We start from the raw sequence: 17,389 nt of genomic DNA on the forward strand, positions 1-17,389 counted from the left end.
GTGGTCTTGCATTGCTAAATGGCAGCTAGTGTACTCCAGGGTAGGCAAACACTGTCATTTGCCTGTTTAGAGGGGTGGTGAGTGTAATTCTGTAGGCATAACAGCACACTGAGGGCTTAATGCCTCAGCACCAATTTATTGGCAAGTAATTTTATTTATTCTTACTCCATTATTATAGCAGCATGGGGCATTCTGGGAACAAGTAGACCTACCACCCCCAGAATGGGGTACTGTTTTATTCTGTGCTTCCACCCAAAGCATTTTTTCTGTCTCACAGTAAAAAGAACTATGCCTTGCTTTACCAGCTCACTCAAAGACTTTCACAGTTAAGTTCCATCCTTGTCCTCTTCAACTTGAGAAGCACAGCCGCAGCTGGGCAGTTTTCTGCTGTAGATGAGTGTGCCTTGTTCTCACCTGTAGTTACAGTAACCAGCAGAGGCAAGTCTCCAGCTTGAGGAGGAACAGCTGAGGCCCTCAGTGCAGCCATCTACCCCTAGTCTGCCTCAGCTTGCAGTTGCAATCATGATCTGGGATGTCTTTCTTTTCATTTCCAAGCATATTTCCCCTCTAAGGATGTTCCTGAGTTATGTTTTCCTGCTTGCCTTCCCCATTCTAACAGCTGTAGTCTGTTCCCAATGGATGCAGTGTGGGAGACTGATTGTGAGGAGTCTGTGCACCTTGGTAATGAGTTTGAGAACTTACGCTCTGTGCCACATCAGTATGAAGTCATATGGCAACTCATAGCAATAGGAGCAGTCCAGTTCTTCCTATTTATGCAGATGTCCTCGCAATCATTGCTTTGAAGATTACTTGCTGTGAATATGGTGACTCTTATGCAATTATTATCAGTAATAGCCCAAAGTGAAATTTGGTACAACTAGTTGTCACCCCCACTAACTACAGGCAAAGCAGCAGTTGCTTCTGTTTGGTAGGATGCAGAACAGGCCTCACTGATGTGTGCAGTGTGCGTCAACAGCAACTGATACAAACAAGCAGTTGATGAAGGCTCCATGTGGCAGATAGCAGCAAAGAGCCGGCGGCCCTGCTTCCATCAGCTACTGCAAGGTTTGGAGGCTTGGAGAAGCGGAGCGCAGGGGGCAGCAATATTGAATGAGCTTTCCTTCAGCCTGTAGCATTCCTCAGTTCTGCAGCAGCTCTGCATCATTCCTCTTACATAAATATGTTCAGTGCTTTTACTGCTCGATGCCAAAGTACAGTTCTGTATCCTTTTTCAGTTTACTGCTCTGTCATGTCCTTGACAGCATATACTGCGTATCGTGGGCACTGGTTCCTAGGCTCAGCAGAAAGAAGGAAAGCTACTCATGACCTACGTGATTATGCAAAGTGGAAAGGAACAGTCTTCATGCTGCCAGTTCTTCAAAGATATCTTGAACTTGCCCTGCACAGCTTTTTCACAGAGATTCTTTTGCATGTGTTAGCTCCACCAGCGCTGTGTTTGCTGCACCTTACAGAGGCTGTCTGATGTTTCGCTTGTTTCTAGACAGCTTTACCATAGCTTCGGATTTGGCACAGACCTGGCATCAGGTAACACTGGGGGACAGCTTATGCAGTAGTTGAGAAAGCTTTGACTCTGTGAAACTTTTCCAAAATCACTCATTCTATCTCAAAGGCAATCAGCTAGCATGATTCTGCTCCATAGGGCAGGTTCCACTAGTCATTGTAAATGGAGGAAGATGTGTAACATAAGGAATTATGTATATATATTCAGGTTTGAGTTGCATGAAAAATCCTTTAAGAGCTGCAGAAGAAAATGCTGTTGCATTGACAGGACATAAAAGGAAAAAACATGATTTCAGGGCACCCAGGCCTCTATTGTCAATGTTTAGTCTGTTTAGCTAAAGTATTTAAACTCTAGCTTGTAAAAATACACAAAATGACAGATACAATGTCTTTTATTTTTACAAAAAAAAAGCTGGTAAAAGATGATGTAAATAAAAGTGTAATGCACCACTAAATAAAACTACTTTTCCCCCAGTAAATACTTATTAAATAATTAAGAACACCATCTACAGTACCACAAAACCATCAAAATAATTCAATTTTATCAGGGACAGGGAAAAAAATACAGTGATTATGGATGTGCCTTGACCAGTTACAGAGCTTGTTAGGATAACATAACTACTGTCAGCAGTCCAACAGTGTGCACAGTGCCTTCAATTAATGCATTTCAGCATAATTACATTTCTAGTGGGGTCCAATTCCCCCAAAAAGGCAGAGCTAAGAATTTCAATTCTACATTCTAAACTCTGAAATTAGAGCCCATTAAAAAAAAATCACAGTGGGTAAGAGATGTATATAAAAATACTGTGTGTTCCTTTCAAATCACAGGAATCGTGGGACTACATTCTTTTTTCTGATTTTTTCTTATTTCTTTTTGCCTTTTTTTTTTTTTTTTTTTTTTTTTTTTTACAAAATGCTATTGGTTTCAACAGAATCCAGTTTGTTTTATGCTAGAGACTTTGACACTGAACTATGAGTATATTGCCTGTTTGCATGTTTTGGTAGTCAGTCTCTTTTTTCTATATAGTCGCAATTCCTTAGGCTTGAGTCATGAAGATGCATGTACGTGCATTCAAACTCTTTGAATCCTGCAGACTTCTCAGACTGCAAGTAACGTATGTGACTACCGATAGGGAGAACCCCCTCTTCCCCTTGTAGCTTTATACACCTACTGTCTTAACAGTGCATTGCACAAATTTACAAGAAAAATACTGGTTTTGCACTATACAGTTTCTAGAATATATACAGAATAAAATAAGTTAACTTCTAATGAGAATTGCTGATGGGCAGCATATATCTTTAATATACATTTTAAAGTCTCTGCAGGCAGCTACTTTTTGGTTAGTTGTTATCAACATTTGTAACATAAGCACTGATCAGAGAACTGAGCAGCATTCCAATAAAGTTAACAGATATATTATTTCTTTTAGAAACACTGGGAAATCCCAGTTTAAAATATTATTAAATGTCCTAACATTTACACACTATGAGGATTAGATCTAATAAAATAAAATTTCTTCAAAAATAATCTTGCAGCTCTTTTAAGCATGCTCTGAGACCTTATTTAACAATCATCCATACCTTCAAAAAACAACTGTCACATAGCCATACATTCTCACACACATCATTTCCTTGTTACAGACAACAAAAGCAAATAAAACATTGAGAAGTCAATGGTTTTTGCAGTCATTAAGTCATTCTACTCATGTTTGACCGCACATTCTTCATGACATCATTGCAAAGTGTCTCATTAGGTATTAGTTGATGATTATATCTACTGCTACTGGAAAGCCAGGAAGCCTTGCAGGTCTTCAGCCAAAATAAACCAGCCTTGATTTTAGCCTCATCCCACCTGCGATATTGATTCAACCTTTAGAGGCTGTTACTGCAAACACCATTTATAGTTCTGTTACAACAGAAAATAATGCATACATATGCATTACATTTAAGCCCTTTTCCTTTCATGTAGTTTTTATACATAAATTTAATAAAAAAATACTACTGCCACACAGTTACTGTGTAGAAAGAGCAGTCAAGTAAGATGTTCACTTCAATTTTCAGATTTTTAGTATTCAAACAATTTCTTGCTGTGATGAAACTGTTTTGGTTGTCAGGGTTGCTGGAGGTTTGTTTTTTTTCTTAAATGAAAGGTGCTCAATAATAGTCTGAAGTGTCTTCATCATCAGTTCTTTTCTAAATGACAGCTGTTCAGAATCCAGTGCTCAGAAGATTTATTCCTGGTTTGATTCTCCCTAGAAGCTGATAGGATTGCACCATGCGTAGAGACTCTCGAATTTCTAGATTAAGTTCCATCAGCTTTGAGCTGGCCTCAGACATATCTTGGTTGGAGCCTACTACTGCAAAGCTACCAGTTTGACCAAGTGTCTGATGACGGAAATATATGTGCAGCAATGTTTGAATTGGGTCATCTTCAGAACTGCCAAAGATGTCGTGGGGCCAAATAGATCTGTAAACACACAATTTGGATTTACATATTAATAAAAAAATGTTTAAATATTCTTGTTCTTTAAACAGACATTTGAACAGAAGACATAGGAAAATGCAAGAGAAATGTTTCTTCCATAGAGTCCTGATAGTTAACAATATCATTTTCTCAGAGAGAAATTCTAAGGAAACAAATACTACTAGAATTGCTTTTTTTTTTAAATTGCAAAATGTGTATGAACAAGCTGTAATGAAGCAACAGTGCTTGTCCTTTTCAATAAGGACATCTAGAGCTGAAAAAAAACTGGAACAGTGCCTATCCCTATCTTTATATTAAAAAGACCCATTAGCAAACTCAGGTCTGAAAGCAATCCTTAAGCACTTACCTGAAAGCCTTGACCTGTGTTACAGCTGACACAAACTCCTTGTTTCTCAGGGTTTCAATGAGAGAGTGAATAGCTGTTTCTGTGCTAGCTTGGGAAGTCTCTGCAATTTCAATTTCTTCGATACCACTGTCAGATGCAGCCTCAGCCTCTTTCAGACAGCTCTCCAAAAGAGCAAGTTCTTCAGACATGTTTATGACCTAAAACAAATACAAGAGCGAGCTTTTCTAGTTTAAATGTATTTTCAGCCACATTAACTTTTAGCAGATCAGATTTACATTTTTCCTTCTCTTTGCAATCATAAATGAGAGGCAGAAAAAGTACATCCAAATATTTGCTGCAGTTGCTTAATTATACAGCTAATTTAATGGCCCAAGTGTGCATGTCAGGTATTTGGGCTTTCCCCTGATTAAGTTTCCATCTTAGTTTTTAAGATTGTTTCAAAAAATACATTTTTTCCCCTGTATCACTTAATAACAATTAAACTGACAAGAAGAATTAAACACTTTGGAAAAGTACAGCAGCAATTGTGTTATTACAAGGACAACTTAAATATGAAGAAAAAATCTGGAAGACTGGTAGCCCAGCAGAATAACTGTAGTGCAGCCAGTGTCTATAATACTATCTTTGGCTTTAGCTCCAATGTATGAGTAAAGGGCCACCACTCAGAATATGATTCCACATCTGACTAACTTAGGCAAGAAGCGGGACTGGTGTGATGCTGACCTTCTACAACATTCTCCTTGAGAATCTCTTGAGACGTTCTACAACGTCTTCTCAAGACGGAAATGAACTCACTTATTTGCAGCCTCTACAAAAATCTGGAAATCTAAGTGAGGAACATGCACCATTTTTTCCTAAGCTACTTGAAAATCAAAGACACTCATCCTGCTTTTTCATTTTCCTCCCTACTATATCATCAAGCAAGACCAAGCCTACTTTTTTCCTGCTACCTTTATTTATTGCATTACAGACCCAGGGGAGAACTTTAGAAGACATTATTAATAGCAAAATGCATTCAGATTAACTCAATTAACATCACGTGTACCACAAGTGCACAGCTGAAGGCCACATTTTACTTCCAAAGTTAGTACAACTAAAAATCAGGCACAAGACGTCTAGAACGCATTCCTAACCGCACTTTAGGGTGGGGACTAAGGTTGTGGAGTAATTGAATAGTGGCTGAAGTGGCACAGTTATATAAATCAGCTGGTAGCAAGCTACAGTGTTTGCAATAGGAAACACTGGGATGATGGAAAGGGGCTTCATCACAGAATTCTGTTGATTGGAGTTGATGTGCCTTGATTGCAGCTTGATTAGAATACACTAGAAGCGCTACTGAAATATTTAAAATCCTCATCACTGGACTCCCCGCATTCCTGTCTATTTAAGAGCTTTCAAGCTGTACAAAAATCAACACAGATAATTGAACATCTCAGAAAATTCTTGCAAGCTCTACTTAAATCTTTTATTAATTGGCTATAAAACAGCTGGTACCCTCCTTCCGTTTGTAAAAAGATGTCCCGCTGATGAAAGTTATCAAAATGTATTTTAAATGGTTTGGCTTTAGAGTGTCAACAACTAGTAACTAAATGGCATGATTTTCATTACCTCTGCTTCTTTTTTGATTGTTTTTACTTGGCTGATAAGTTTGCAATAGGCTTGGAACAGAAGCAGCAACTGGAAATGCAACTTGTATAGCCTCCGACACAACTCCAGCTCCTACAAATATAAACATCATTATATTTGGGAAGTGCAAAACATCTACTATCCAATACAAGAGACAATAAATGACAGCGTCTTCAGTATAGAATGTGCAAAATTAAAAGTAGTTATTTGGTTACTGAAGAAAATGCCAAAAAGATTTAGAAGCTAACGTAGCAGGAAGCTAATGAAAAGCAGACAAAAGCTTCGTTCAGTTCTGGATTTACAGGTAGCCTCTCTCACACAGGTTTAAAGTTTACTTTTTAATAAATTACATTTCCAAGAAGGGGGGAGGGGTGGGATGTAAAGTGATTCAAAAGGCATTTTGAAATGTCATCTTCCAAGACCGAGTTTCACAGATCACTTTTATTGTTTTTACTGTTTTAAATTCAAGATGTAATATCCAAAAGAAGCAGCTGTGGTTTGTAAGTATGGAATCTTTCATAACCATTAATATAAATATGTAAGCACAGTATATACCCTGGCCCTTAGCTTACAACTGCCTGATGGAGTAAGAGGAGAATAATTCCATTCTTGGAGGCAAGAATGTTTCCTTTATAAAAGGTAGCTTGGATTCTACTTTAGAAAATGCCACATGATATATTCTTAAGGAAATAAAACAGCAGCATTAACTTATGCCCTGTCTTGCTTCCATTTTTATGTGTCTAAACCACTAGTCAAACTGCAGTGTTAATACTGCTTTACATACAGATAAAAGCTAGTGCTAATGGAATTATCTTCTATAACGTTCTACTAACTACAGGATCCTCTTATCTACAAAGGACCAGCAGTTCAATGGGTTAGATGATGCAGAATTGAAGCACACACCATTTTTGCAATAGTCTATGACAAGACATCACTATGTCACAAATGGACGAGACAGATGGAGACCAGTTTGGTGACTGGCATGGTTAAGTATTTGATAAATCAAGAACCATCACTTACTGCTAGAATTTCCATTTGCTAAGCAAGAAGATGAGCAGGTCACAAAAATACAAAGAAAGAAAAAAAGATCAAGAATTAGTGTAGGAAATAATTTTAATTAGGGTAAAAGATGTCCCAGGTAAAATGGAGGAAGAAATACAAGTAACATGCTCCAAATATACCCTGAATGGAAAAAAATAACAGACTGCATTTGAAGTTAAATTACTTGCTGCTATAACTAACAGTAGATAGCATTGGCTTTGTTGTCCCACAACATGAGTAACATACTTCACTTATAACCCTGTCTGGTCTCTATACATTGTGTAGTCTTAAAGGTATGCAAATTTAAGGAAATCAAAACCAAGGACACTTAGGTCTGAACATCTGGACAATGCTTCTCACTTGTTCTGTACCACTATAGTTTAAGCAAAAATAATGCCTTTCAAAATTCGAGGTGTAATGTTAACTTGGATTCTGAATCAGTTTAGAAAATTCTTGGTTTTGATAAATTCAATTCTCAACACCTCATTGTGAGATTTCTGTGATTTACTTGCACTTGGTTTTTACAAGTTACTTCATAAAAATATCTGGGAAAGAGGGACAGGGAGAAAAATAGTCAGAAAAATATATTTGTTGGACTAGGGAAAGGAACTTCACTTCTGTGCTTTGTACAGCGCGAAGCATATTGATAGCATTTAAGCAAGTGCAATGGTCATAGCAAACCTATGAAGATGCAACTGATGTCTGATTCCAACAGGCAGAAGCAGTTGAGTGTTACTAAGCACAGAGTTACACACAACCTAAGTTATACACTGTGTGCTTAACGGACTATAAACATTGCATGCTTTTGTTCTGTACTCTGTGTTATCATATACAAAGCACAATTACTATATAAGCAAAAACTTCTGATGCACAGAACACTGCAAAGAGATAAGATCTTGAACTGCCAAAGTCAACAAGAATTCTGTGACCCACTTTAATGAAGCACAGAGAATCAGACTTTGAGGAATGGCAGGGACAATTATTTAATATTTTTTAGTCATTAAGTTCCAGTCTTCTTTAAGCCAAGACTCATTATTACTGTAAGCCATAAATAATCTCTCTCCCCAAAATAACACCTTGAGCTATTCTAAAAATTCAAGAGAGGTCTTCCTTTAAAAATGGCTTTTTACTGCTTCAGTGTCTTTCACATACTTGCTCCCTTGAGAAATAGTCTGATTTTTCTACCTGCCAGTCCTGTACAAACAGCCTAGCCAGAGTCTAGATGCATTCTTTCAGGCTTGCGTGTAAGTACTAATAGAAAATATCCAATAATTAGGTTTACTTGCAAGTCTGCTGGCAATGCACGAGCCAGAATAGAATCCATCTCACTATTCCTTAGCTATATTGACCACAGTGCTAAAAATTAGTAAGAAAATCTTTTTTGTGTTAGTGAAGAAAAATATCTGTTGAATGAAGCAGCTCTGTTTTCCTGAGCAAGACAACACTTACATATTTTTAGCATGAACTGGTTGACTGGATAGATTTATCAGTCCCACACTCCATTTACAAGGACTTTTGAAAAAATGATTTTACACTTGCTCATTTCTCAATCTCCTTCAAGTCACTATAAGCTTCTGTGAATAAATTCAGAACTTCTGTAAATTGTGTATATTTATGAAGGAGGATAACAGGACTCTGGCTTTCTCAATAGATAGTACACATTAAAATGATTTTAACTGAACCTGCAAGTGCAAGGAGCACATAAAGAAAAAATTGCCAGCCTGCCTTGCAGGCTAGGATTGAAAACCAAAATCAGAACAGGTCCCCACAAATACTCAATGTGAATGGACTCATAACTCCTTTTCAGAGGCAGTCTTCAAACCCTGCAGAAATGGGGAAAAACAGACAAAATGCCTCACTCGGAATCCTGCATTCCCTCCGTACAAGCTAAATGAAAGGCTGCAGCATGTGGCTTTCCCTCCATGTCTTAGCTTCCCTAGCTATACAGTGGGAACAGTAACGTTTACCACCATGGTAAGGACTGTTCTGTTGTAACAGTTACATGTTAGAACAGTTTCTTGGTGTATATAAACAACATTCTAAAAAAAAAGCAGCATTTATGTATTTCAGTCCATATGATAAATATATAGAACATTTGCTGTATTGTAATGGTAAATGTTGTTACATATTTCTAAACACGTACCAGTCAGTACACAAAGGTGTAAACCAAGTGTAAAATAGACTAAACATTATGTTCACAGGCAAAGCAAAAATCCTTGCAAGTGGTAGCAAATTATTTTGCTGTATTACCTATGCTTATCCACATGAAATATTTTTTTAAAATGCGCAACTTTGATGCATTATAAAAATCAACAGTGTATTATCACGTTTAACTACTCTAAAAATCCAGGTGCATTTTGTGATTGAATTAAAAAAATATACACACACACACACATATATATATATCTGAGAGCAAATGAAAACTATATGAAAGAAGAAATGATCCATGCACACAGTAGACATTTCTGTTGCTGAACACTACATTTTCAGCAGCAGAAACATGACCAAGTGCGTCAATGAATAGAGGCTGATTGAATAAAAGGAACAAAGTTCCTCCCTTTTCAGCTTGGATTTGGGATTTTTGTCAAAATGTCATTGTGAAAAGGTAAGTTCATCTGCTACCTGCAATTCTATTTTCTTAGATCTTTCACTGTTCTTATTACAGGACTCTAGGTGGCAGATTCCTTGTACCTACTAATGATAATTTCCGGATTTGCTTTTTTATCTACAGTGTCAATATTATGCAGCTATTGTTTTTTTTTAAAAAAGTCCTAGTCTACTTGGGGAAAAGCTATCACTTACTAAAGCAATTAGTAATATTAAACATGGATGACTGCCATGCAAATACATACAAAATAATGAACTAGTATTAATAGGTTACTTCACCTATTGTTGTTAGATGATATATTGACAGAAGTGTTGAATGAGATTTTTGCCATGCTACTACTTTACTCCCTGTTCCTTCCCGCTCAGATAATAGCTCCAGAAAGGTCATATGTATTTATATAGTACTAACTACATTAAATTCAGTGGAGATTTTTGGCTAGACAGTTTATCTGAGCAGATAAGGAGAATGCTCATCTTTTTTCTTCTAGAAACAGCTGCAGAAAAACAGACTTGCTGGTATACAGATGGTATCTAGTCTGCTTATCTAGTCAGTCTTATTAAATCTAGAACCCAAGACGGGTTGCCAACTTTTATTAAAAAGAACTTTTTTTATTAGACCACTAATTCATAAGAATATGAGTTTCCAAAAGATAGTATGATAACTGAAATGAAAAGCTTTTCATACATTTTTAATCTCTCTGCAAATATTGGATTTTTTGTGCAATAGATACAGAGTTTTTTTAATCTCTTATCCAGAGACTCAAAAATGACATACACTTACCTGGGCATCCGTGTTAGTGCTATGAATACCATCACCAGTACCAAATGTTCTTTTGCAGTCTTCTAGCCACTGTAAAATAAATACACACAAGATTAAACATCTTCTGAAAGAGAGCAAACTGAAGACTGTGCTAAAACTGCGTAAAACACTTCATCTTGCACATTCTCAGATCATGTAAGAAATTGTGATACGAAAGAAATTGTTCACCAGTGTTGTTTCCACTAATGATTTCCACTCTGATATATCACTTTAGTTTTTATTGTGTCCTTTCCATTGTAAATTCCCTCTAGTCTTCATTACCCCAGATGGGGATAGTACACTTTAGCATAAATACTAATCTGTGAGTGAATTTGGGTACTGTTATAATGAGATGTGTGGGAGGGTGGAGGCAGAAAAATCCCTTTCATTAAACGAGATCGTATTTTCTCTTTACTTGCTGCACAAGGTTTACACCAACATGTTTTCTCAGCATTTAAAATATAGCACTAATTCAAATCAGAGAGTAAGAGTAAGCCTGTTCTACTTCTTGGGACTACTTTAGAAACAGTAGGAAACAAAGCTCTCCTGTGTAGCTAGATGCAAGGGCAGGTTTACTAGATGGAAAGAAAAAAAATTAATCCTTCAATGGGAGTTTAGCATCACCTCCAGTTCACACAAGCCAGGGAGATGAAGTATGCTCACATCACACAATACAAACATGCAGATTCCAGTCTCTTTCATGAATACAGGGCAGTATTTAACCCCAGTTCCTATAGCAGACAAGAAGTTTATTTAAATTTCAGTGGCTAATCTCTTCTTCTAGCTTTAACCAACCATGCAAATTCAAAAGCGTTACTATAAAGTATTTGCAGAATCAAATTGGACAATATGATCTGATCATCTCATCGACACAGTGCCCAGCGTGTTTTTCTGTACAGTGCAAACAAGTGCAAGCATGAGGTAATTCGGGTATTACTGAAATGGGAATGCGTCACGTTGAGATAAAGTGCAGATTATCTTCTGAAATAAGAACAGGCTGCACACATCCAAGGAAGAACAATTTAGCATACCGCGTGTTTGATATCTTGAGTCTCACGGGAAATCTTAGTGACCTTTTTCTAACCTTTGTCTGATGCAAGAAAAAGAAAAATGTGATTTCCCATCTGCTCAATTTAATAAAGGTTACTTAGTGACTTAACTAGGCCTGTGTGCTTATCAAGAGGAGAAATGGAATTCTCTAAACACTGTGGTGTCAGTTTCCATTAGTGACATGGATACCAACACGCACAGCAAATCTTTTTTCTTTTTATCTTACAGCATCCATCAGTAACAGTGGAATAGGTTTGCGCTGGAACAAGCAGCATCAGCAACTGGGAAGCCAGTATTTATTTTCACACACTGCCCTTTTAAGATCTTTTTTAAATCTTAAAACCAGTCTGAATAAAGGGTGTGCCTATAATGTTATGACATACATATAACCTTATATTTTCTATTACATTTGTCTGATTCAGTATCTTTGTCCCTAATACACACACGAAGTCAAAGCAGTTCCTTTGCAAGGAAATAGAACAGTAGCTCCAGAAAGGTGACAACATTAATTTGCTAAAAATTTTTACAGACTATATGTTCAGCATGGTAGAAAGACCTAAATTTTCTCTTTGGAAGCAGTAGATTGTGTGACAAAATAATCTTCTTTATATGTTTGCTTTACATCAGTTTATGTTTTCCCCATGTATATTCTACAAAGATAAAGGGTAAAGAGTGTTACTGAAAGCACAATATAAGGAAGTCTGTGGTTGGTCTTGGTCACAACACACGTTGGTTTGCCAGATTCACCCCAAAACAGACATCCCAAACCACCCCCTATACTATAAGTACCTTGCTCTCTCTCTCAGTGCATAGGTTAAGAGTTTCAAGCAACTGCAGCCCAAGCCTCTTTCTTTTAAAATTTGATTCATGTGAACGCCAGTATAACACACAGCACAGACAGTGACAAACATAATCTTAGGGTAAACTTTAAACAACAATTTTCGACTAAAGAAGTTAAAGTACAGAATTTTCCAATGGCTGATTCTAGAGAATACCAGATTAATATGCAAATTATATTTATTTAAATATCTGTTAATTTATATTTACTTTCTTATACAATAGCCTAACCAGCTTAGTTTGACCATTTTTCTGCATGTTTCTATGAAAAAAGCAAAGATCTGCAATAAGCTCATTAGGTGTTCTGCCTTAATACTTTCAGATTGAATCGGATACATAGCACAATTGCCTGCAATAACAGAAATTCAGATTTGACTTGAGGAAGTCTCCTTCATTCATTCCCTATACTCTGTTTAATAGGACAGAGTAAGAAAATCAGTAGAACATATCTGAGAAGTAGCAGTGGAAGATTCTTAGTCTACATGTACTATGTAATACACACCAAAAAACCCCTGAGGACCAACAGCTGAAGAAATGCATTTAAAAAAAGTTTTAAAAAAATAAATTATCTGAGACAATTAGTCACTACTTCTAAATTAACATGCTAACCTTAAATAATGCACTAAATGAGCTAAATGACATGTTGTCAAGAGTCAGAAATGATTGGTTAAAACTATACATTTCTTCCTCCCCTGTACTTCTTCTTTCTATTTATAAATTATTAAATAAAAATAAAACCCTTGGCAAAATGCTCTCAGTTATATCAGAACAAGTCCTTTCATCCTGTGAACCTTTTTCCTGCTCCAGTCACTCACAAATCCTGTGGCTGAAGACAGGCTGACCACAGAAACATGTTACTCGACACCCTTTTGACAGCTGCAGTACAGAAAAACAACTCTTTCACTATGATATAATGACAGAGGCCATCAAGCTGATATCCATATTCCTTTATCAAGTAAAATAAAATACAAACAAGCTCTGAATATCCAGTATGGATTTATGTTGATATGATACATGGCAGTGCAAAATTAGCTAAAAATACATCAAGTGAATTCATGGCCATCTGAAAGGGACACAATTTTAACTCATCATACTTTGACAAATCAACCAAACCATACCATTTGTTATTGCTACGATAAACTGTAGCCTAAATGAGGAGTTTATATACAGAGAATTTCTTGATGTTTGTATAGTCACCATTCTAAGTATGTACACACACACACACGAGTTCCTCTCTACTCTGCCTCAAATCTTCCTGTTTGACCCTGGGGCAAATCAGTCAGCCTCTCTGTGCCTCAGTGTTGCTCTCTAAAATAAGGAATAAAATACATTATTTTCTCATAGAAGTGATGACAGCATTACATACTGGAGATTGTCAGACATGAAATATTAACCCAGTAAGGTAATCTTGGTCATTAGATGAGCACTTTGTCCCTGATTAAGCCTAAATGGCAAAACGTAGCTCATTATATTAGACCTCATGAGTTAGTTTACAAACAAATTGTTATTACCACAGAGCAGGGCAAAAAATGCAGCAACTCTTTTGCAGAAATGCTGGCTTGGATCCTAGAAACAGTTTATCTACATTAACAGTGCTGTGTGGCATACTTTAGCATTGGTTTTGAGGAAACTGCGTTTCTTTTGAGATCCTTTCCACAAAGAAGTGGATGTCCGTTCTATTCAACAGATGAGCTGTCAGCAATCTTTGCAAGGCAGAGGCCATCATTTCCTAATAAGCTCAGCATGATCAAGAAACATGGAGCCACTTGTGCTGCAAAATACAGCTCTGCTAAGATGTCATGGCTTGAATTCTGGTTCTGTTTTGCATCAAACTTGCCTATGTGGCCATTGTCATGGCCTCACAGGCTGCTAAGATTAGTGAGAAGTTCCTTCAAATGCATGTTTAATTTTCCTAGGAGTCACCATCTCTCTACAACAAATGCCCCATATATGCTCTCTCTCCTTGTACCTGCCAAACTGATTGTAGATCAATGTTTTCTTTTAGCTCTTGAAATGGAAATCTTACCTGTTTTCGTTTTCTGAAGTTAGTATCTTCCTTCCTAAACTTCACACAAAGGTTCACAAAAACAAATATACAGACCCTTGCTACAGAAATTTTCAACTTTTAAACTTTGTGTTTCTTTGCAAAAAGGATACAACCACTAACATATACGCTGAAAACTAAATTATATTATTCTAAATAACTGACATAAATGTCAGCCTCAATGGGATCCAGTTACAGGATGAGAGATCTAATTTTATGTGTTAGCTGTTTAAGCCCCCATTACAGTCAGTGGAGATCCAGTCAACAAAAAGAAGTCTAAAGACCTATTCAGCTGAGCAACAAGTCAGTATCTATATTAGGATAAAATGCATTGCTTTCTTGATTTCTTTTATTGTACTGACTTGATCCTTGAATACTATGGGTGTTAAGGCACTTAAGTGACATATAGATAGTTATCTGTAAATGTCTTACAGATTAATCCCACCCTTCTAGTCTAATAAAATAAGACAGAACATTCGTAAAGAAAAAAATTACCATGATTTATTGATATTCACGTTAAAAATATTTCAATATTTTTAAAAGAGGATTTTTAAATTAGGAATCCGCTTTTCCCAGTGCTAGTGCATTTGTGCAATGTTATATATTCAAAGTCAATTTCACAGATACACGCAAAAAAAATGAATTACACATAAGAAAATCCTCAGATTCAGATTATACATACAATTGTAGTAAGAAAAGGAAACAGGATTTTATTTCAGAACTTTTTCCCACAGTTTACTTTTAGATACCTATGTTGAGAGATAAAGACCTGCAACATTTTCTTGATGAGTAGGTTCTAATATTTTTTGTTTTGAAATATAAGAGACTCACCTGTTCTGCTGCCTCTCTTTTGACATTATAGGTATCCAAGTGTTCTTGGAGCTCTAGAACACTGAACTTCAATGTTTCTAGCAGGCCACAAGCCATTAGCTGGAAGATAAAAGAAATCACCTCTGTAGTCATGTAACATCTGACTATAATACATACAGTCTAATATCTAAATTATATAATATGAAATTCCAAGTCCACATTTGGAAAAACAATCAAATCCGCATTAGTTGAGTACAGATCATTCGTGACACCTTTGAGTTAGTAAACTAACACATGTAGCTGTATCAGTTAAAACAGTGAACAACAGTTTTGATTCCAAACTATGGGCGGCAGTACCTAGTTAACATCTGAAAGAGAGATTTCAAAGGGATTTTTAGATCTTTCAAAAAGAAGAATAGTACTGGATATACACACAGCTAGTGTAAATAGAAGAGCCTGCAGCAGGAACAAAGGTACTGCTGAATTGCTCCTGTAGCAACCTAAGGAGTGTCCAGTGAGGGTCACTTGCCCTTCTCAATATACAAACTGTACCACCAGCAAAGGCTCCAGTCTGTAGGAACCAGGAACTGTCAAAGCAGGAACTTTTGGATATTTGAAGAATTTTCTACCATAAATGACTTTGCCTTTTTTAACATAGTTTCAAAATCTTTTTCCCTCAGGGCTGCTACCTCAGCTTTGCTCCACATCATTTCTCCCTGTAGTAATCTGATAAACAGTAGGTTCATTTCAATTAAATTATATGGAGAGGAATGATTTATCTACACAGTATTTGCCCATGTAACAACACTAACGTGTCTATGTGCATACATATGCATGTACACATACATACAAGCCTGTATACTTGTAAGCATACACATTATATTTATTATTCACTTTTTGTATTTGTATTTTTAATATATTTTTTTTTAAAAACACACATCCTATTTTAGCTAGACACTAGTGTAACTCTTCTTGTGTTTTCTCATCCCAAACAAATTTATTCTTTTGGTTAATTGCTGCTGCTTTTAAAGTGGCATAAGTTAAACAAAAACCATTACACATGGTTCCCTTGAAATGCACTATCCATACCATGCTTTTTTAGTTCCCATATTCTAAAGTGAGAGTGTAAAAGCAGAGTTGCCCCTTAGCACCAAGGGAAATAAACAGATCAGGAGAAGAGTCTCACACCAGGTCAAGGCCAAAGATCCATCTATCCCAGTCCCCCATCTGACAATGTCTAAGCAGTTGCTTAAGGAAGGGCATAACCGGGCAAGCATGTGGTGATCCACTTCCTCCAGAATACTTTCTTAGCCTCTGTCAATGTGTTCTGCATATTCAAAAAAGCTATCCAGGGCTATTTCTTTCATGAATCTCTTTAGTTGCTTTTTGAAAACATGAACAGACACTGTAAAAAAGGAGAGGGTTTCACAGTTTGATTATGTATCACATGAAGGATCTTTGGTTCTGTGTAAATCACTGCTAGCTTAATTTGATCACCCTTAACATCAAATAAGACAACAATACAATAATTTCTATCACTTTCCATGATAATCAAGAAATCTATAGACAGATTTCTCTCCTAAGGGGCTAAAAAATCCTACCCTGCATACTCGTATCTTATATGGAAGCCATTCCATATATTTCATAATCCTTGTGATCTTTCTTGGAACCTTTTCCAGTTCACCTGTATTTTCTCTGGGACCAGATCTGCCCCCAAAATTCAGGATGTAAGTGTATTGGGGATATGTACATTAGCTTAATGATGTTTTCGGTTTTGCTGTCTCTTTTCTTAGTTATTCTAGCATGGCTTTTTTTGACTGCTGCTGAACACTGAGCTGACTTCCCACATTAATATTTATTATAACCCAAGATTTCAACTTGCATAACAAACAGTTTAAAGCCTTCATTGTACATTTGTAGCTAGAATGTTTTTCTCATGCATGATTGAATATATACATAAACAATACAAGTTAAAAAGGCAAAGTTGCTGCTAGGTAAGTAGTCTTCCTTTTTCTTCTCTGTGCAAAGAATAGAGAATAAATACGAACAAGCAGGGAAAGTAAAGAATAGCATGGGAATTTAAGTGATATCTAGTGCCAGTAAGTTCCCTCACTGTTCATTGTTACATCCGGAGGTTATTTTTGGAGAACATGTACTTCTCACTTGTGGCCACCTAATATTTTAATTCCTTTCTGATTTCAATTATAAAAAGAATCTTTATTT

General features: G+C 36.5%; 1 protein-coding gene across 8 annotated transcripts in view; it reads right to left on the reverse strand.

Moving 5' to 3' along the window:
* Positions 1–1,897: 1,897 nt before the first annotated feature.
* FRYL (FRY like transcription coactivator) overlaps positions 1,898–17,389 on the reverse strand; it is a 184,742-nt gene continuing 169,250 nt past the window's right edge. For 6 of the 8 annotated variants that reach the window (XM_068402595.1, XM_068402596.1, XM_068402591.1 and 3 more), the window contains 6 exons: positions 15,188–15,286; positions 10,408–10,476; positions 6,999–7,016; positions 5,961–6,071; positions 4,353–4,549; positions 1,898–3,988 (listed from right to left, as the gene is read on the reverse strand). In XM_068402595.1, the coding sequence (XP_068258696.1) occupies positions 3,730–3,988; positions 4,353–4,549; positions 5,961–6,071; positions 6,999–7,016; positions 10,408–10,476; positions 15,188–15,286 (753 nt within the window). In that variant the 3' untranslated portion in view covers positions 1,898–3,729. The remainder of the gene's footprint in view (positions 3,989–4,352; positions 4,550–5,960; positions 6,072–6,998; positions 7,017–10,407; positions 10,477–15,187; positions 15,287–17,389) is intronic. The other 2 variants (XM_068402592.1, XM_068402590.1) reach the window with 1 other exon arrangement.

Source organism: Nyctibius grandis, chromosome 6, assembly GCF_013368605.1.
Source record: "Nyctibius grandis isolate bNycGra1 chromosome 6, bNycGra1.pri, whole genome shotgun sequence".
NCBI lineage: Eukaryota > Metazoa > Chordata > Aves > Nyctibiiformes > Nyctibiidae > Nyctibius > Nyctibius grandis.